At 38.7% G+C, this 23,026-nt stretch overlaps 1 protein-coding gene across 1 annotated transcript; it reads right to left on the bottom strand.

The window, feature by feature from the left end:
• Positions 1-278: 278 nt before the first annotated feature.
• On the bottom strand, positions 279-4,337 carry LOC306913285 (piggyBac transposable element-derived protein 4-like; the record flags this gene model as incomplete). The annotated part of the gene is made up of 6 exons (XM_079489876.1): positions 4,096-4,337; positions 3,920-3,979; positions 3,577-3,782; positions 2,916-3,479; positions 2,407-2,495; positions 279-291 (listed from the first exon to the last, which is right to left on the bottom strand). Exons 2-6 carry the CDS (start codon positions 3,927-3,929, stop codon positions 279-281), a joined length of 882 nt encoding a protein of 293 aa, XP_079346002.1. The 5' UTR covers positions 3,930-3,979; positions 4,096-4,337.
• Positions 4,338-23,026: the final 18,689 nt, after the last annotated feature.

Genomic DNA, 23,026 nt, shown 5'->3' with positions numbered 1-23,026 from the left:
GATGTGATCATTGTGGACAACACTTCTCTACAATGGGAAACCTTAAAACACACCAGAGAATTCATACTGGTGAGAAACCCTATGGATGTGATCAGTGTGGACAACAATTCTCTACAATGTCCATCCTTAAAAACCACAAGAGAATTCACACAGGAGAGAAACCCTATGGATGTGATCATTGTGGACAACACTTCTCTACAATGGGAAACCTTAAAACACACCAGAGAAACCCAAATAATTGTGATATGTGTGGAAAAGCTTTTAGTAATTAAATCAATTCACAGGGTTGTACTGTATGGACACATACACATGCCTAACTGTTTTTATTTGTAAGACGCTGGTAGGTAAATCACAGTATGAGCAGTTGTTTCTTCACCATAGCTGGTTCTACTTGATTCTGATGTTACTGAAATATTGTAGAGCAATCCTCTTTGACTCTGCTGCATTATTTCTTTATTGCACAGCTGCCCCCTTTGCCAAACTTGTAGACCTTTGTATTGTTCTTAATTTAACTTTTAATCTGTTTTAAATCAATCTAAACCTAAATATCCACTTATATTATTAGACATAGATTATCCAGATACTCATTGCATGTACATAATATCCTTACCATATAGTTTGTGAACATCAGTCTCCAGTAGGAGTCCCAATGGAGAGTGTTTGGTAGGAACTACTCCTTTGATGTTTTTAACTCTTTGAGATATTCATGGATTTCTATATAGTTTTTAGACTTCTCTATGGCAGAATGGCGTTTTTGAATGATTTATTGAAAATTCTCTGTTGTGAATGTGTGACAACGAAAGACCTTCAGAGAAAGCTTGACTTGTCTGCTTCCAGGAAAAAAATGAACTGAGTTGATAAAATGTTTAGTTCTTGTGTTGGAAGCCATTTAAAAGAGCCTGCATTTACACTGTTTTCTGTTTCTAGGACAACAAAAAAAGTTATGACCAGTTGAAGTTTTATTTTCTAAAGAACTTTTTTTCTGCTGGGCGTACACACCCATGCCATATCTCATTTTAAAGGGTGAGTTGTCTAGTTAGAAAAAGAAAAAGAAAAAAGTTTCTCACATGTACCACTGTAGATATTTTGCCATCTATAAATAGCATGGTCAGTCAGGACCAATCTGACCTATCCAGCTAAAAGTTCCCATAGCTCTGCATTGGAACGTGATAGAAACTCAAATTCTTTTTGGGGTAAATGTAGACATTCTAACGCACATTTTGATATATACCATGTCTACATAGTCTTACCAGTACCTTGTATATTCATGCATGAATCTCAAAAACCTGTTACGAAGAAACACAGTTTTGATAAAAAACACATCCAAGGACATTGTTTTGATATGACTTGGTGCCCATGATATGTATCAAAATATAGACTTGAATGTATACTGCATTATAAAAAAAAATTGGGTTCTTACCATCTACAATTACAGAGTAAATCACAGTTGAAACTCGCTTAGTCAAACCATAAACCTCAGAATAGTGTAAAAATAGCCCGACAGGTATCTCAAATTGGAAAAGTGCACTTTTATTTTTTCAGAACATAACCAGAACATAACCAGAACATAAACATTATAATTTAAAATAATTACAGAAAATAAATAAATACTAATGCAATACATAGTGTACATACTGTACACTATTTTGACGTTGACATTGTATGTGTAGGCTATACAGGGTACAGTTCTATTTGACGTTGACAGTGTGTGTGTAGGACACCGACCCCCCCTCCCCCCCTGAACCACCGGAGATGAAGCAGCTTAGCCGCACTGTTACACTATTTTGACGTTGACATTGTATGTGTAGGCTATACAGGGTACAGTTCTATTTGACGTTGACAGTGTGTGTGTAGGACCCCCTCCCCCCCTCCCCCCCTGAACCACCGGAGATGAAGCAGCTTAGCCGCACTGTTACACTATTTTGACGTTGACATTGTATGTGTAGGCTATACAGGGTACAGTTCTATTTGACGTTGACAGTGTGTGTGTAGGGTATACAGGGTAGTTACAGTTCTATTGACGTTGAGGGTGTAGACTTTCAAAATAAGACAGAAAAAAAGAAAAAAAAAGAGAACAGTTATTCAAAGTAGTGCTTGATATTCTTGTCCTTGTGGTAAACGAAGAAGCATGGGAACAAACACAAGGGCACCTCACAATCAGGGCAGTAATACAGGGTCATATGCCGGAGTGGTCTACCATTGGGACCGTTACTGAGCAGGTGGAGCCTGCAGGTTCTCTTGTCAATTCTCACTGGCACATGGCCACGCAAATGCACCTCAAGTCTCCTATTCTCATCACCTGCTCTTGCCCTATATGGACGATCACCCCCCACTGCCCCCTCCGCCGCCGCCTCCTCCTCCTCCTCCTCCTCCTCCTCCGGCCTCCCTGGTCTCAGTGATGTCCACCTCTCCACCACCAACATGATATAGTCCAGGAGAGTTTTTGTCCTGCCCTGCTTGAGTTTGTGCAACACGAACGCATTGTACATCACCATCTGAAACATGTAAAAGACAAACTTCACAGGCCACTTGTAGGACTTACGGGCAAACGGATAGTAGGAGATATGTTGGTCTAGTTTGTCCACACCATTCATGTACTTGTTGTACTCGTTGACACAATGTGGCTTAATTTTTTTATCCCTGACTGGCTCGCCTGGCGTCACTCTGGCTTTCTTACGCCTCTCAGTGACTGTGACCATCGTGTGTGGGTGGATGGTGCTGCACATTTTGACAACCTTCTTGTCCCGCCAAGCCAACAGCATCACCCCGTCATTGTTGTGGCGCATCAGAGTCTCGCCCAGCTTCATGTCGCCTGGTTTGCTAAGCCGCTTCATCTCCGGTGGTTCCCCCCTGTTCTTCCTCATCGTCCCACATACATGGGTTCCCAAAGACAGTAGCATAATACACCTGTTCACTGAGTTGTACAGATTGTCCATGTACAAATGGTAGCCTTTGTTGGACAACGGTCCGAGAAGCTCCATCACGGTCGTGTCCAGCCCACAGCCTACTCCGGTATATGGCTTCATGTTCCAGAGGTAGCCCGTCGCTGAATCGGCTAGGCAGTAGGATTTAATCCCCCATTTTACCGGCTTCAACGGATTATAGCACTTCCAAGCCAGTCTTCCCTTCCATAGCATAACACCTTCGTCGATGGATATGTTCTTCTCTGGGGTGTACATGGACTGAAACCGGGCCAGAAGATAGTTCACAAGATATCTGACTTTGTACATGCGGTCCGCTGTGTCTGGAGTCTCCTGGTCACTGAAGTGAAGGAACCGCTTGAGCAGCAGAAACCGGGTCAGGCTCATGGTGCGCCTGAACTGCTGTGTCTCATTAGCCTTACGCCGGGACCAGTATGACACAAGGGTTGGCTTCCTCACAAGGCCCGTCAGGAAAAAGAGCCCGAAGAAGTTCTTCAACTCTATCACAGAGACATCCGTCCATTTCTTCACTGTGGAGTGTGGGAGTGGGTCCTGGATCTAGATAGATAGATATATAAGTTAGATTTATTTGCAGAAATTACAACAAAGTCATCAATTTGGGAAAACATCAATGTGGAATATACACAATACACACCATTGCGATGGACTGCGCTGCATATCTGTTGGTCTCATCGCAAATATACTGGAGCAGCTCATCGGTCAGCAACAGCTCAAAGAAGTCCACTGGATCACTCTCTGCACTGAGGTCACAGTGAACACCCGGCTCTCCAGTAAACGGGATGTCCTGTGGCTCCCACCCACCAGCAGACCACCCTGGCGAAGCCGTTGAGTTGGCATCACCTAAATTACAGGAATACACAATTATTAGCATAAAAAACATTGTTTTTATTCATGTAGAATACATCTGGTGGAGCTGTAACATGTGATGAGACTATAAAATGATATACATGATTTTGTTCTGTGCATTGTATTTATACCTGCTTCCATGGGCACAGGGGCAGCATCTGCAGCTGTCGAGATGATGGGCTGTTCATCATCTGTAAAACAACAACCATTTCAATCAATTAGAGGCATGGTGTAGCGTTCTCCATAGTGCCAAATGCAGACAGACTTTAGCCACATCCACAAGTTATTTAGCTCTCTAGTTACTCACCTCCATCCACATCACTGTTCACCTCATCTTCATCATCGTGCCACTCCTCATCACCCGGTTCTAAATATGTACAAATAAATAATCATTTAGCTGGAGTGCACGCTACAATTACATTCCTTCATACAAAAATGTAGCCAATCACATACGAATTGTGGCCAACACATCCATCTATTCAGTGTTGATCCATTTCAGCCAACACATTGTAGCCAACACACATCAAAGCAAAGCAAAGTGTCCATCGTTGTATCCCCCCCCCCACTGCTACAGCGGTGGAGTCCTAAGCGAACCAATGGGGCTTTCAAATAGATCTGTATTGAGCTTGCATGATGATCAAATGAACGTATTGTACCGTGGTTTATATGCTATATATTATGAGAAATGTTCCATTACTTTTTTCCCCATCTATTCAGTATTGTTTTATCGTTTATTATGATCCCTGTTTTTTTGTATTACTTTTCCGCGCCGCTGGGGGAAGGGTGGTGTAATGCAGGCCGCAAAGCTAAGCTAATTCATTATACTACTAAATCTATATAATATTGCGCTTGCATGATAATCAAAATAGTGTATTGTACCGTGGCTTATAGGCAAAATCATATAAGATGATCGCTAGAAATAAATGATTTGGATGATGTAGCATGCACGATAAAACTATCATATAAAAAATGTATTTTGACGATGACGAAGGTTTGACGAAGGTGCCGCCATCATGCGGCCATGCCGCATGATGGCGGCCTCCTCCTGAAAACCTTCGTCATGTTTTTTTTTTGACAGACAAAGACAGACAGACAACAGACTACTAACTAAAGAATCTAAACTAAATATAAACCTAAATTACTACAACTAACTACTAATATTACTACTACTACTACTACTATTACTACTACTACTACTACTGCTATAAAACTCGCTCAATCAATCAATACTACTCACTCACTTTCGACACGCACCATAGACTACTCCAAAACTGTCTTCCCCACGCAGATCCCGGGGGGGTGGCCAGGTTTTATAGCAAAGGATGCAGGTGTGTCACGTGACACGGGTTTTATGGGTAATGTAGTTGGAATATAAGCTCAGGAGTTTAAACAGCGCTCCGGAGGATGTTAATATGGTTAGATTAATAAGAAAAGCTGAAGACGCCAATTGGCGTCATTGATCATTTACGGAATTCTGATGAAGACGCCAATTGGCGTCTTTCATCTTCTAAGGGTTAAGGTTTATTATAAACCAGCAGTTTTTATGCACCACATATGTAAAAACTCCCAGAAAACAGCAGGTATGCTGGCACTCTTATTTATGTTAAATCACAGTTAAAGACTGTTCTGTTCCCCACTGCATTTGATTGAGTTTGATGAAACAAATGTTTCCATGTATAGATGAATTGCAAGTAAACTTAACATACAATTTGAACGGACTGTTATTTTTAGTACTACTCCTCATGCACTGAGTCAATAGTTTCCAGATAAATGACAAGAACAGTATATAGAACAGATAAGAAGTTGAGTTCGACAGGCCTGCCTTAGTGGAATATATCCACCTACGGTCTCAATAATCAATTTATTCTCAATCTTAATCTTTGTAATTTGACCTGTGGATTATCTGTAGATTCGATTTAGAATTTGTAGCAGATTTTTGTATTGACTTGTACTTTTGTTGAAATGTACCCATTCTACAAACTGAATAAAAATGTCAATCAATCAGAGTTCGTTTGTGCTTCATACAAAAATATACAATATGCCTACAAGTTAATTTAGTGTTACTCGACGACTAAAACAAACAAAAAAAACTAGCCTATATATTACCTTTCTGTGTGTTATAGCTTATAGTAAAATAGCTGAACTCTCTGAATTACAGTAAATTTCAAGCACAACTAAATACAAAACATAACCATCACTCTTAGATTTCAAGAAATAAACAAAAGTAGCTCCTGAATAGTCGTCAGTAAATGCTAAAGCATATTTGAATCCGTCTTTAGCCGTTGGATCAATTGGTCCAGATAAATCAGTGTGTACAAGTTCTAGTGCTGCTTTAGCTCTTTGGTCTGGTTCTCTATTTCGGCTCTGAGCAAATTTACCTTCTATACACACATCGCATGACAACTTGGAAATATCAACCTTGCCTTTAATTTCCATACCATCAGTTACATTCTGCAGTTTTAACACATCTTCGTAGTTGCAATGTCCCAGAATCTCATGCCACGTCTTGATGTCATAGCATCCATGACATTCATCAACATCAATACTCTCATCAACGGTGTTTACATAAAACAACCTGTCATGTACCTTAATGTCGAATGTCGTGCCGTCTCTCTGGATGAACTTGTTCTGTCCCTCTTTGAAGATGAATGTGGCTCCATTTGATGTTGCTGCGTTGACTGAGAAAATGTCTTGGGGAAAGGATGGAACATACAGCGCCCCCTTCAGCATCGTTTCCACCTCTCGACCCTTGGTATCTCTCAGGTAAAACACTGCAGTACCTCTCTTCAGCGCTACGCCAGAGGCCCTCACTCCATCAGCCATCTCCAGAACATTCCTCCGTGGCTCGAAATTCTCATCGAAGTTTCGGAACTTCTTCACGTCGGTCACAATATGTGACGTAGCCCCGGTGTCGACCATCAGCCCTCTGCTCAGAGTATTACTCCGACAAAGTCTCTGCTTCGGTCTCCCGGCGCCGTCCGAGTCGCGGTTCACCTGGCCCACCTTGAAGGTGAACGCGTGCTCCTCTTCATCCTGCGTCACATTGACGTTGTCTTTCCGTCTTCTTCGTCTGCAGTTGGTGTCGTTATGTGTTGGACTTCTGCAAAGACTGCACCACTGTCTCTGTTCTTTCTGACCAGCAGCATCTCCGCCCTCAAACGATTTGTGCCCTCTCTGGCCGCAGTTATAACAGGACAGTCTCACGTCGTTGTCCTTGCTTCTTAGTCTCATCACGCTGTCATCCCCGGAACTGCTACTGAACCTTTCAGTGATCTTGTAACTCCTCAGTTTGGACTTAAAGTCGGCGAAGGTGATCCTGTCATCACTTTGTGCGATGTGGATGGAAAATGGCTTATAAGATTCTGGCAGCCCCTTCAGAACCATAGCTGTTAGCAAGCCATCACTCAAAGTCTCTTCCGCATTTATCAGTGCCGTGATAGCTGTTTCTGCTTGTATAATATATGCTGTCATTGTTTCATCTGCAGTTTTCCGGAGCGACGTCAGCTCTGTGTACAAACTGATCACCCTCGGTTTCCCCTTGCCCGCATAGTGATCTTTCAGAATCTGTAACGCCTTTCTTCCGTCATCCGCTGCCTCACGCATAACCAACGACAAACTTGTATCATCGAGCACTTGAACCAATTCAGCGTAAGCATTTTCATTTTTCTCGGCGTCCTCAGCGTCTCTTGCTGCGGCCTCCTCCGCACCGAGTATTTCCTCGTCGTCGTACTCGTATAGTATGGTGTTTTTCAGCCCCTTCAGCCGGAGGTAACCGAGAAATTTTACCAACCATAATTCAAAGTTCCTTTCATCTCCGTCAAAGCGAATACGGCTCCATTGGTTGTTGCCTCTACCACTGGGCTCCATGACCTGTTGAACAAAGCTAGCGTATCGCGTCAGATCAACAACAACCAAAGCTAGCCGGAAGCATGACGGAGGGGTAATAAAGAGACTCAGAGAGCAGATGTCGGTTTGCTTCCTAGACCATGGCTGAGAGAAGCGAGTGTGTTTATTTTACTCATTATATACACGTCAACACAATTGACACATCCGGCATCCGGTTTCAGTATAAAAGCATATATAAATATACATACAATGACAATGATATATTTATATACACAGGCAATTAATGATCATTTTTAATACATCTCAACATGGCAAATGTGTGCTGTGTGGAACAAGCTTAATGTATCTTTATTTTTATTGTCTTGATCACTCGACCCACTCGAAAAAAATAACATGATGGGAACTATGCACAAAAACTATTCCACCTACTGTTTTACTTGTAAAACTGTGATGTGACAATATTAAAGATGATTCTGGTGATTGAATTATTCTATATTCAAATGGTTTATTGGTGCTTCTGATTGTGTCATGGGTTTTATATTTTATATGCTCTGTTTGCTATATGCCTGAGGCTACAACACTTTGGTCAGCTTCTGTTTTAAACGTTCTATAAATACAGATGTTTGATTATTCAACAAAACTAGCATCTCTCAAATTATAATAATATAATATTGAAAGTCAATAATGATAGTAGCTACTATTCTAAAAAACACTGCACTATGATACAAGGCACAAAGAAACATTCAACAAGAAACTGCAGATATTGTGCTGACATGGTAATAGCTCTCAGGTGATCAACAGCTGATACATAACAAAAGCCACACATTACTGAACAGAAACTGCAAATACTTTGCATATTTGCAGATGTAAATGTTTGGCATGGTAATAGCTCCCAGGTGATCTACACCTGAAACATAAGAACAAAAGCCACACATTACTGAACAGAAACTGCAGATATTGTGCTGACATGGTAATAGCTCTCAGGTGATCAACAGCTGAAACATAACAAAAGCCACACATTACTGAACAGAAACTGCAGATACTTTGCATATTTGCAGATGTAAATGTTTGGTAGACAAGTAATGTCTTTATTTCAAATTGAAATGTTTTACTTTCAAATGTTTTGTTGGGGATCCTTATTGCATTGTTTAATAATTACAGTAGAATGTATATATATATATATATATATATATATATATATATATATATATATATACACACACACACACACACACACACACACACACACACACACACACACACACACACACACACACACACACACACACACACACACACACACATATATGTAGTTATAGCAGTGACTGACTGAGACATCGAGCGCGCGTCCGCAACTGGCTGTGGCCCCATCAAGTGACCTTTTGACCAATGCGGCCCTCACCCCAAGTTGAGTTCGACAGGCCTGCCTTAGTGGAATATATCCACCTACGGTCTCAATAATCAATTTATTCTCAATCTTAATCTTTGTAATTTGACCTGTGGATTATCTGTAGATTCGATTTAGAATTTGTAGCAGATTTTTGTATTGACTTGTACTTTTGTTGAAATGTACCCATTCTACAAACTGAATACAATGTCAATCAATCAGAGTTTGTTTGTGCTTCATACAAAAATATACAATATGCCTACAAGTTAATTTAGTGTTACTCGATGACTAAAACAAACACAAAAAACTAGCCTATATATTACCTTTCTGTGTGTTATAGCTTATAGTAAAATAGCTGAACGGGACGATCAGTGTGTGATCAGTGTGGATATTATTATTACCATCATCCTTTTATTACACAGTCTTTGTTTCACTGTAATTTTACCTGTAGATTTGCTGTAATTTACATTTAGATGATTTATTATTTTGTCTCAGAGTTTGTTCATGAATGCTTGGAATGGACCTTTTTGCCACTTTTGTTTCTAATACAAAAACAATTGGTCTATGTAGTAGTGTTTTGTGTGTATTTCTTTGATAAATGTAAATAATGGTTGTGCATTATCACTCCAACTGAGAGAAGAAATGAACACTCGTTTTTGTATATAATGTATTTTCTACTGATACATGTTGTAAGCACACATGTGCATTTTATACATAAAACCTGTGAAAGAAATATTGTATAGACATATGTTCTTACTGACATACAGAGATCACTTGTTGACAACCTATGCCCCAGAAGTCATGGGTATGTAAGTAAAGTAGGCGAATATGTTCTTAAATACAGTAGAGCCCAGGCCTTAATTCCCCCTTCATATTACTGTTGAGCAATTGTACTTTTAACACAATTCACATTATGAAACAGTAATAATGATGTTAGTGAAGTAGGTATGGAGATATATGGGAGGACCTCTGTTACTGAACAAACAATATATCAATGATTTACTAGAGCCATTTTCACAAAACATATCCCTTACAGCACCTTTAACATTTCACAAAGGAAGTTCTGTAGTTCTGCTGAAACTCATGAGTCAAAGAGGTGTAAAATGATCTCAGTTCATCCATAATGTGATCATTAACAGGTGATCTGTCCAATGCCAGACAACCAGTGACCATTAACACGTTTAATCTCTGCATTTTAATGCATTGTCTATAGTGAATGAAGCATCAGCCATCATCATTTAGCCTGTTTACATTTTAACCTGGGGAAAGAATGTGGGGTTTGTTCATTATTTAGCATTTGAAAAACATTGAATAAAAGTGCAGTCATCAGATATAAAATATGACATCATAAAATATGTGAAGGCCTTCACAGTGTGCCTACTATTTATGAAGACTGTCAAATTGAAACAAATAAGCCAAACTGTTTTATTTGATGGGATGTAAATCACAGTATGAGCAGTTGTTTCTTCACCAGAGCTGGTTCTACTTGCTCAACTAAAATGTAAAGCAATCCTCTTTGACTCTGCTGCATTCATTAATATCCACTTATATTATTCAATACTGTTAGACTGTTAGACATATATTATCCAGATACTCATTGCATGTACATAATATCAATAGCATATAATTTGTGAACCTCAGTCTCCAGTAGCAGTCCCAATGGAGAATGTTTGGTAGGAACTACTCCTTTGATGTTTTAAGGTTTATTATAAACCAGCAGTTTTTATGCACCACATATGTAAAAACTCCCAGAAAACAGCAGGTATACAGGCACTCTGATGTATGTTAAATCACAGTTAAAGACGGTTCTGTTTCCCACTGGATTTGATTGAGTTTGAATTTCTTTCTCTTCTCCGCTGTAATGTTTTGTTATTTTTTATTTATTTTGTTTCAGTTATTTGTTTCCTGATTTACCAATAACTAAATAATCGTGTTTTCTATATTATATGCTTTGACTCTGACAATGTCTGTTATTTGGGATTTATGCTGACTCCTTTAGCCTTTGAAAAACATTGAATAAAAGTGCAGTCATCAGATATAAAATATGACATCGTAAAATATGTGAAGGCCTTCACAGTGTGCCTACTATTTATGAAGACTGTCAAATTGAACTTATATTGCAACTTAAAAAAAAGAGAGTACAGGAGATGCTGTAGTATAAGAATGTCTGCAATCATTTAGGGGGTGGGTGGCAGTTTGTGTTTTGGAAAACAAATAGGCCTAACTGTTTCTTTGTAAGACGCTGGGATGTAAATCACAGTATGAGCAGTTGTTTCTTCACCAGAGCTGGTTCTACTTGGTTCTGATGTTACTGAAATAATGTAGAGCAATCCTCTGTGACTCTGCTGCATTCATTAATATCCACTTATATTATTCAATACTGTTATATATTATCCAGATACTCATTGCATTTACATATTAAAATATCCATAGCATATCATTTGTGAACCTCAGTCTCCAGTAGGCGTCCCAATGGAGAGTGTTTGGTAGGAACTACTCATTTGAGGTTTTTAAGGTTTATTATAAAACAGCAGTTTTTATGCACCACATATGGAAAAACTCCCAGAAAAGAGCAGGTATGCTGGCACTCTGATTTATGTTACATCACAATTAAAGAATGTTCTGTTTCCCACTGCATTTGATTGAGTTTTTCTCTTTCTTTCTCTTCTGCTCTATAATGTGTGTGTTTTTTAAGTTGTGATTGTATATGTGATTCATGCTAATTACATTGAATTACGTTGTTGAAATTTGCTATGATATTAATCATGTTTTCTATATTATATGCTTTGACTCTGACAGTGTCTGTTATTTGGGATTGATGCTGACTCCTGCATTTACTTTACTCATGTCATAGACTGATAGGATGTACTTATATTCATACATCAATGTATTATAATTTGGATATAGTTTAGATTAATTAAATATGAAGCTTACAAAGCAATCTCACAGTTAGCAGTTTATTTCTAGAATGTTGCTAGCATGACCTGGGGGAGGAGCTACAGAGGGGTGGAGCACATTACTTGGGGGAGGAGCTAGAGAGGGGTGGAGCACATGCAGCAGTTTGTTAGGTTGTGATTGGTGACAGGATTCTATTGTTCTCCTCTTTGGCCAATCAACACCAAGCAGTTAGTGGTTCCACCTCAGACTGTCTAGTATAAGAAGAGTTTGTAGTTGTCAGTTCTCCACAACTCCTCCAGGATATCAATAATTTCTGATCACATCTGACTGTGGACTCCAGACTTCAGCTGAAGATGAACTCTCTCAACAATTCTGCTCAACAGGGAGGACCCAAGGATCATCAAGACCTCTGTAAGTTACTTATTGTGTCTATATGGATATACAGCATGCCATAAGGATGTTTTTGTTTTGTTGGTGGGCTGGTAAAAATGTCAATTGTGGTCATTTCTTTGCTATTTTATGTTTATGAAGTAGTGTTGTAGCTCTTCTCACAACATTGACGACACAGGTCGGTTCTTTATAAACGGGCATTTATTGGGCATTCTTCTCATCCCTCTGCTGTTCCATGCCGTGAGAACTATGTTCACACAAAAATAATAAACACATAAAACAATCAACAAATTACGTCACAAAACATAATATTGATCAAACAAAGAAATACAAAACATGTAGAAATGCACAGGTGAACGTGTCAAACACCACAATACAACACAACAAATAACTCTCAAATAATAATACCTCGTTGGCCGCTTGTTGTGTAAAGAGGTTCTTGATGCTTCTTGAGTTTCATACAGTCCTTTGAATGTCCTTTTGACCGTCTGTCTTTGACTTTAGACGTGTTTCTAATAACTTTAAACCGTTCAAACACACTACTCTGCTGCGAGTGTGCTTCCTTGTGCAGACCAGAGTCTGAATGAGTGAGAGAAATGTTTGTACCACCTGTGTGCAATGCCAGGCAATCATGCATCAATCAGTCAATCAATCATGGTCCAGTGTTGCTACTGACAGACAGGGAACTTGGTTCTGCCTCAGAAAGTTATCATCACATCATGTTTACATTTTTAACCTCATATGAAATCAATTATGAACCACATATTTATTATTGTATCATGACATTATTATGCTTTATGAACTTATGACCATGAATTGTTGTATTTTAGCTATTTTAGTCTTTTTAAAGTAAGCATTTTAATAGCAGCACTTACAAGTGTCCTCTAAACAATATTTAATTTGTCTTTGTCCAGTGTTGCGTCCTCAGTCTGGCTTCCCTGTTCTACCAGAGGTGAAGGAACAAAGAAGATTGGCTAAGCAAAAACACCACTGCTGTGATCAGTGTGGTAAACGGTTCCCTACAAAGTACACCCTGAAAAGCCACCAGAGAATTCACACTGGAGAGAAACCCTATGGATGTGATCAGTGTGGACAACACTTCTCTCAAATGTCCAGCCTTCAAAGCCACCAGAGAATTCACACTGGAGAGAAACCCTATGGATGTGATCAGTGTGGACAATGCTTCTCTAGAATGGACAGCCTTAAAATACACCAAAGAATTCACACTGGGGAGAAACCCTATGGATGTGATCAGTGTGGACAACACTTCTCTGAAATGTCCAGCCTTAAAAGCCACCAGAGAATTCACACTGGAGAGAAACCCTATGGATGTGATCAGTGTGGACAATGCTTCTCTAGAATGGACAGCCTTAAAATACACCAAAGAATTCACACTGGGGAGAAACCCTATGGATGTGATCAGTGTGGACAACACTTCTCTGACAAGTCCACCCTGAAAAACCACCAGAGAGTTCATACTGGAGAGAAACCCTATGGATGTGATCAGTGTGGACAACAATTCTCTACAATGTCCATCCTTAAAAACCACAAGAGAATTCACACAGGAGAGAAACCCTATGGATGTGATCAGTGTGGACAACACTTCTCTACAATGGCACACCTTAAAAGCCACCAGAGAATTCACACTGGAGAGAAACCCTATGGATGTGATCAGTGTGGACAACACTTCTCTAGAATGGACAGCCTTAAAATACACCAAAGAATTCACACTGGGGAGAAACCCTATGGATGTGATCAGTGTGGACAACACTTCTCTCAAATGTCCAGCCTTAAAAACCACAAGAGAATTCACACAGGAGAGAAACCCTATGGATGTGATCATTGTGGACAACACTTCTCTACAATGGGAAACCTTAAAACACACCAGATAATTCACACGGGAGAGAAACCCAAATAATTGTGATATGTGTGGAAAAGCTTTTAGTAATTAAATCAATTCACAGGGTTGTACTGTATGGACACATACACATGCCTAACTGTTTTTCTTTGTAAGACGCTGGACAACACTTCTCTAAAATGGCACACCTTAAAAGCCACCAGAGAATTCACACTGGAGAGAAACCCTATGGATGTGATCAGTGTGGACAACACTTCTCTGACAAGGGCACCCTGAAAAGACACCAGAGAATTCACAGTGGAGAGAAACCCTATGGATGTGATCAGTGTGGACAACAATTCTCTACAATGTCCATCCTTAAAAACCACAAGAGAATTCACACAGGAGAGAAACCCTATGGATGTGATCAGTGTGGACAACACTTCTCTACAATGGCACACCTTAAAAGCCACCAGAGAATTCACAGTGGAGAGAAACCCTATGGATGTGATCAGTGTGGACAACAATTCTCTACAATGTCCATCCTTAAAAACCACAAGACAATTCACACAGGAGAGAAACCCTATGGATGTGATCATTGTGGACAACACTTCTCTACAATGGGAAACCTTAAAACACAGCAGAGAATTCATACTGGTGAGAAACCCTATGGATGTGATCATTGTGGACAACACTTCTCTACAATGGGAAACCTTAAAACACACCAGAGAATTCACATGGGAGAGAAACCCAAATAATTGTGATGTGTGGAAAAGCTTTTAGTAATTAAATCAATTCACAGGGTTGTACTGTATGGACACATACACATGCCTAACTGTTTTTATTTGTAAGACGCTGGTAGGTAAATCACAGTATGAGCAGTTGTTTCTTCACCAGAGCTGGTTCTACTTGATTCTGATGTTACTGAAATATTGTAGAGCAATCCTCTTTGACTCTGCTGCATTAATTAATATTTGTGCAGTCTGTGTTTTTTATTTCTTTATTGCACAGCTGCCCCCTTTGCCAAACTTGTAGACCTTTTGTATTGTTCTTAATTTAACTTTTAATCTGTTTTAAATCAATCTAAACCTAAATATCCACTTATATTATTAGACATATATTATCCAGATACTCATTGCATGTACATAATATCCTTACCATATAGTTTGTGAACATCAGTCTCCAGTAGGAGTCCCAATGGAGAGTGTTTGGTAGGAACTACTCCTTTGATGTTTTTAAGGTTTATTATAAACCAGCAGTTTTTATGCACCACATATGTAAAAACAGCAGGTATGCTGGCACTCTTATTTATGTTAAATCACAGTTCCCCACTGCATTTGATTGAGTTTGATGAAACAAATGTTTCCATGTATAGATGAATTGCAAGTAAACTTAACATATAATTTGAACGGACTGTTATTTTTAGTACTACTCATTCACTGAGTCAATAGTTTCCAGATAAATGACAAGAACAGTATATAGAACAGATAAGAAGTTGAGTTCGACAGGCCTGCCTTAGTGGAATATATCCACCTACGGTCTCAATAATCAATTTATTCTCAATCTTAATCTTTGTAATTTGACCTGTGGATTATCTGTAGATTCGATTTAGAATTTGTAGCAGATTTTTGTATTGACTTGTACTTTTGTTGAAATGTACCCATTCTACAAACTGAATAAAAATGTCAATCAATCAGAGTTCGTTTGTGCTTCATACAAAAATATACAATATTATACAATTAATTTAGTGTTACTCGACGACTAAAACAAACAAAAAAACCTAGCCTATATATTACCTTTCTGTGTGTTATAGCTTATAGTAAAATAGCTGAACTCTCTGAATTACAGTAAATTTCAAGCACAACTAAATACAAAACATAACCATCACTCTTAGATTTCAAGAAATAAACAAAAGTAGCTCCTGAATAGTCGTCAGTAAATGCTAAAGCATATTTGAATCCGTCTTTAGCCGTTGGATCAATTGGTCCAGATAAATCAGTGTGTACAAGTTCTAGTGCTGCTTTAGCTCTTTGGTCTGGTTCTCTATTTCGGCTCTGAGCAAATTTACCTTCTATACACACATCGCATGACAACTTGGAAATATCAACCTTGCCTTTAATTTCCATACCATCAGTTACATTCTGCAGTTTTAACACATCTTCGTAGTTGCAATGTCCCAGAATCTCATGCCACGTCTTGATGTCATAGCATCCATGACATTCATCAACATCAATACTCTCATCAACGGTGTTTACATAAAACAACCTGTCATGTACCTTAATGTCGAATGTCGTGCCGTCTCTCTGGATGAACTTGTTCTGTCCCTCTTTGAAGATGAATGTGGCTCCATTTGATGTTGCTTCGTTGACTGAGAAAATGTCTTGGGGAAAGGATGGAACATACAGCGCCCCCTTCAGCATCGTTTCCACCTCTCGACCCTTGGTATCTCTCAGGTAAAACACTGCAGTACCTCTCTTCAGCGCTACGCCAGAGACAATATGTGACGTAGCCCCGGTGTCGACCATCAGCCCTCTGCTCAGAGTATTACTCCGACAAAGTCTCTGCTTCGGTCTCCCGGCGCCGTCCGAGTCGCGGTTCACCTGGCCCACCTTGAAGGTGAACGCGTGCTCCTCTTCATCCTGCGTCACATTGACGTTGTCTTTCCGTCTTCTTCGTCTGCAGTTGGTGTCGTTATGTGTGTGACTTCTGCAAAGACTGCACCACTGTCTCTGTTCTTTCTGACCAGCAGCATCTCCGCCCTCAAACGATTTGTGCCCTCTCTGGCCGCAGTTATAACAGGACAGTCTCACGTCGTTGTCCTTGCTTCTTAGTCTCATCACGCTGTCATCCCCGGAACTGCTACTGAACCTTTCAGTGATCTTGTAACTCTTCAGTTTGGACTTAAAGTCGGCGAAGGTGATCCTGTCATCACTTTGTGCGATGTGGATGGAAAATGGCTTATAAGATTCTGGCAGCCCCTTCAGAACCATAGCTGTTAGCAAGCCATCACTCAAAGTCTCTTCCGCATTTATCAGTGCCGTGATAGCTGTTTCTGCTCGTATAATATATGCTGTCATTGTTTCATCTGCAGTTTTCCGGAGCGACGTCAGCTCTGTGTACAAACTGATCACCCTCGGTTTCCCCTTGCCCGCATAGTGATCTTTCAGAATCTGTAACGCCTTTCTTCCGTCATCCGCTGCCTCACGCATAACCAAAGACAAACTTGTATCATCGAGCACTTGAACCAATTCAGCGTAAGCATTTTCATTTTTCTCGGCGTCCTCAGCGTCTCTTGCTGCGGCCTCCTCCGAACCGAGTATTTCCTCGTCGTCGTACTCGTATAGTATGGTGTTTTTCAGCCCCTTCAGCCGGAGGTAACCGAGAAATTTTACCAACCATAATTCAAAGTTCCTTTCATCTCCGTCAAAGCGAATACGGCTCCATTGGTTGTTGCCTCTACCACTGGGCTCCATGACCTGTTGAACAAAGCTAGCGTATCGCGTCAGATCAACAACAACCAAAGCTAGTCGGAAGCATGACGGAGGGGTAATAAAGAGACTCAGAGAGCAGATGTCGGTTTGCTTCCTAGACCATGGCTGAGAGAAGCGAGTGTGTTTATTTTACTCATTATATACACGTCAACACAATTGACACATCCGGCATCCGGTTTCAGTATAAAAGCATATATAAATATACATACAATGACAATGATATATTTATATACACAGGCAATTAATGATCATTTTTAATACATCTCAACATGGCAAATGTGTGCTGTGTGGAACAAGCTTAATGTATCTTTATTTTTATTGTCTTGATCACTCGACCTGCACTGGAAAAAAATAACATGATGGGAACTATGCACCAAAACGATTCCACCTACTGTTTTACTTGTAAAACTGTGATGTGACAATATTAAAGATGATTCTGGTGATTGAATTATTCTATATTCAAATGGTTTATTGGTGCTTCTGATTGTGTCATGGGTTTTATATTTTATATGCTCTGTTTGCTATATGCCTGAGGCTACAACACTTTGGTCAGCTTCTGTTTTAAACGTGCTATAAATACAGATGTTTGATTATTCAACAAAACTAGCATCTCTCAAATTATAATAATATAATATTGAAAGTCAATAATGATAGTAGCTACTATTCTAAAAAACACTGCACTATGATACAAGGCACAAAGAAACATTCAACAAGAAACTGCAGATATTGTGCTGACATGGTAATAGCTCTCAGGTGATCAACAGCTGAAACATAACAAAAGCCACACATTACTGAACAGAAACTGCAGATACTTTGCATATTTGCAGATGTAAATGTTTGGCATGGTAATAGCTCCCAGGTGATCTACACCTGAAACATAAGAACAAAAGCCACACATTACTGAACAGAAACTGCAGATATTGTGCTGACATGGTAATAGCTCTCAGGTGATCAACAGCTGAAACATAACAAAAGCCACACATTACTGAACAGAAACTGCAGCTACTTTGCATATTTGCAGATGTAAATGTTTGGTAGACAAGTAATGTCTTTACTTCAAATTGAAATGTTTTACTTTCAAATGTTTTGTTGGGGATCCTTATTGCATTGTTTAATAATTACAGTAGAATGTATATGTGTATATATATATATATATATATATATATATATATATATATATATATATATATATATATACACACACACACATATATATGTAGTTATAGCAGTGACTGACTGAGATATTGAGCGCGCGTCCGCAACTGGCTGTGGCCCCCATCAAGTGACCTTTTGACCAATGCGGCCCTCACCCCAAGTTGAGTTCGACAGGCCTGCCTTAGTGGAATATATCCACCTACGGTCTCAATAATGAATTTATTCTCAATCTTAATCTTTGTAATTTGACCTGTGGATTATCTGTAGATTCGATTTAGAATTTGTAGCAGATTTTTGTATTGACTTGTACTTTTGTTGAAATGTACCCATTCTACAAACTGAATAAAAATGTCAATCAATCAGAGTTCGTTTGTGCTTCATACAAAAATATACAATATGCCTACAAGTTAATTTAGTGTTACTCGACGACTAAAACAAACAAAAAAAAATATATTACCTTTCTGTGTGTTATAGCTTATAGTAAAATAGCTGAACTCTCTGAATTACAGTAAATTTCAAGCACAACTAAATACAAAACATAACCATGGACGATCAGTGTGTGATCAGTGTGGATATTATTATTACCATCATCCTTTTATTACACAGCACTGTCTTTGTTTCACTGTAATTTTACCTGTAGATTTGCCGTAATTTACATTTAGATGATTTATTATTTTGTCTCAGAGTTTGTTCATGAATGCTTGGAATGGACCTTTTTTTCCACTTTTGTTTCTAATACAAAAACAATTGGTCTATGTAGTAGTGTTTTGTGTGTATTTATTTGATAAATGTAAATAATGGTTGTGCATTATCACTCCAACTGAGAGAAGAAATTAACACTCGTTTTTGTATATAATGTATTTTCTACTGATACATGTTGTAAGCACACATGTGCATTTTATACATAAAACCTGTGAAAGAAATATTGTATAGACATATGTTCTTACTGACATACAGAGATCACTTGTTGACAACCTATGCCCCAGAAGTCATGGGTATGTAAGTAAAGTAGGCTAATATGTTCTTAAATACAGTAGAGCCCAGGCCTTAATTCCCCCTTCATATTACTGTTGAGCAATTGTACTTTTAACACAATTCACATTATGAAACAGTAATAATGATGTTAGTGAAGTAGGTATGGAGATATATGGGAGGACCTCTGTTACTGAACAAACAATATATCAATGATTTACTAGAGCCATTTTAACAAAACATATCCCTTACAGCACCTTTAACATTTCACAAAGGAAGTTCTGTAGTTCTGCTGAAACTCATGAGTCAAAGAGGTGTAAAATGGTCTCAGTTCATCCATAATGTGATCATTAACAGGTGATCTGTCCAATGCCAGACAACCAGTGACCATTAACACGTTTAATCTCTGCATTTGAATGCATTGTCTATAGTGAATGAAGCATCAGCCATCATCATTAGCCTGTTTACATTTTAACCTGGGGAAAGAATGTGGGGTTTGTTCATTATTTAGCATTTGAAAAACATTGAATAAAAGTGCAGTCATCAGATATAAAATATGACATCATAAAATATGTGAAGGCCTTCACAGTGTGCCTACTATTTATGAAGACTGTCAAATTGAAACAAATAAGCCAAACTGTTTTATTTGATGGGATGTAAATCATAGTATGAGCAGTTGTTTCTTCACCAGAGCTGGTTCTACTTGGTTCTGATGTTACTGAAAAAAATGTAGAGCAATCCTCTTTGACTCTGCTGCATTCATTAATATCCACTTATATTATTCAATACTGTTAGACTGTTAGACATATATTATCCAGATACTCATTGCATGTACATAATATCAATAGCATATCATTTGTGAACCTCAGTCTCCAGTAGCAGTCCCAATGGAGAATGTTTGGTAGGAACTACTCCTTTGATGTTTTAAGGTTTATTATAAACCAGCAGTTTTTATGCACCACATATGTAAAAACTCCCAGAAAACAGCAGGTATGCAGGCACTCTGATTTATGTTAAATCACAGTTAAAGACGGTTCTGTTTCCCACTGGATTTGATTGAGTTTGACTTTCTTTCTCTTCTCCGCTGTAATGTTTTGTTATTTTTTATTTATTTTGTTTCAGTTATTTGTTTCCTGATTTACCAATAACTAAATAATCGTGTTTTCTATATTATATGCTTTGACTCGGACAATGTCTGTTATTTGGGATTTATGCTGACTCCTTTAGCATTTGAAAAACATTGAATAAAAGTGCAGTCATCAGATATAAAATATGACATCGTAAAATATGTGAAGGCCTTCACAGTGTGCCTACTATTTATGAAGACTGTCAAATTGAACTTATATTGCAACTTAAAAAAAGAGAGTACAGGAGATGCTGTAGTATAAGAATGTCTGCAATCATTTAGGGGGTGGGTGGCAGTTTGTGTTTTGGAAAACAAATAGGCCTAACTGTTTCTTTGTAAGACGCTGGGATGTAAATCACAGTATGAGCAGTTGTTTCTTCACCATGGTTCTATACTTGGTTCTGATGTTACTGAAATAATGTAGAGCAATCCTCTGTGACTCTGCTGCATTCATTAATATCCACTTATATTATTCAATACTGTTAGACATATATTATCCAGATACTCATTGCATTTACATATTAAAATATCCATAGCATATCATTTGTGAACCTCAGTCTCCAGTAGGCGTCCCAATGGGGAGTGTTTGGTAGGAACTACTCATTTGAGGTTTTTAAGGTTTATTATAAAACAGCAGTTTTTATGCACCACATATGGAAAAACTCCCAGAAAAGAGCAGGTATGCTGGCACTCTGATTTATGTTACATCACAATTAAAGAATGTTCTGTTTCCCACTGCATTCGATTGAGTTTTTCTCTTTCTTTCTCTTCTGCGCTGTAATGTGTGTTTTTTAAGTTGTGATTGTATATGTGATTCATGCTAATTACATTGAATTACGTTATTGAAATTTGCTATGATATTAATCATGTTTTCTATATTATATGCTTTGACTCTGACAGTGTCTGTTATTTGGGATTGATGCTGACTACTGCATTTACTTTACTCACGTCATAGACTGATAGGATGTGTAGTGTCTTGCCATTATTTGTCGTATATTGAGTGTCCAGGAAGCACTTTTTACCCTGTTGCATAAATGATTGGAGAGGCCAGGCATGTCCTTATTTCTGTATCATTTTATTAAGGACAAAGCTTAGTTACCAAATTCATGATCAGTCCACTCCAGAGCCATCCTAGAGCAGTCCTCTCATAGCTGTCCCCGATCTCATCTGGAACCTGGCTATAGATCTCACTCTGACTGACTGGATTCTCGACTGACCTCTCTGACTTGATTCTGTGGATTCTCCTCGGATTCTGGATCTCCGCACATTTGAGACCCTCTTTATAATTCTCCAAATAGTGCATGTAGGGTGTGCACCCCAAAGCCCTTGTATGTGTGTACGCACGTGCATGTGCGTCCCCAAATGTCTGCTAGACCACCGCATACTAAGTAGATGGTCACTTCTATAGATTATTAACACAATGGTATCCACGGTTCAATACAATAGCCTTTACAATTTCATAGCAGACCTTTTCAACTGATCACATAGGCCCTTCTTGGAATGTGTCTGTGGGCCAGCTAATATCAAGCCTCTCAGAGCTCACATGCAGAAACTCAGTCAGTGAAGGTTTGTTGTGCACAAACAGTATATGACATTATACAACATTATATGGATATTTCATCGTAATGTGGCTCTGTAATATACGACATATTCCTCCCTTGACACATGAGCCAACATGTGTCACAAACTTATAGGAAGGAGCCACATTAGAATCCTCCCTCTGGCCAATGCATGACTTACTTACTGGAACATCAGCAATTCAAAGAAATCACACAATTACAATAGAATCCAAAAATACCCTCAAAAGTTTCCAGCATTCAAATTACATAAAATCATCACCAGTGATCTTCATTACATTTACATCCTCATCATCAGTATGCTTGACTCTCTCTGTGTTTACTTCATTACATTTCATTTCATCTCATTTCCCTTTAACACAAAAAACACAGTAAAAATCGTTTACACCCCAATAACTTCTCTGTAGTATAATCCATATCACTTTCAACAATCACATAACTCAAACATGAATAATGGCATAAATGATTAGTACACATATCTGACACTTAACACAATACATTGTCGCTTCTCCAACCCCTTTTGCTTTTACTAAAAAGCACTCCAATTATAGATCAATGT

This window comes from Electrona antarctica, assembly GCF_951216825.1.
Source record: "Electrona antarctica genome assembly, chromosome: 20".
In the NCBI taxonomy this organism is placed as follows: domain Eukaryota; kingdom Metazoa; phylum Chordata; class Actinopteri; order Myctophiformes; family Myctophidae; genus Electrona; species Electrona antarctica.
This window is presented reverse-complemented; position numbering and strand designations above follow the sequence as displayed.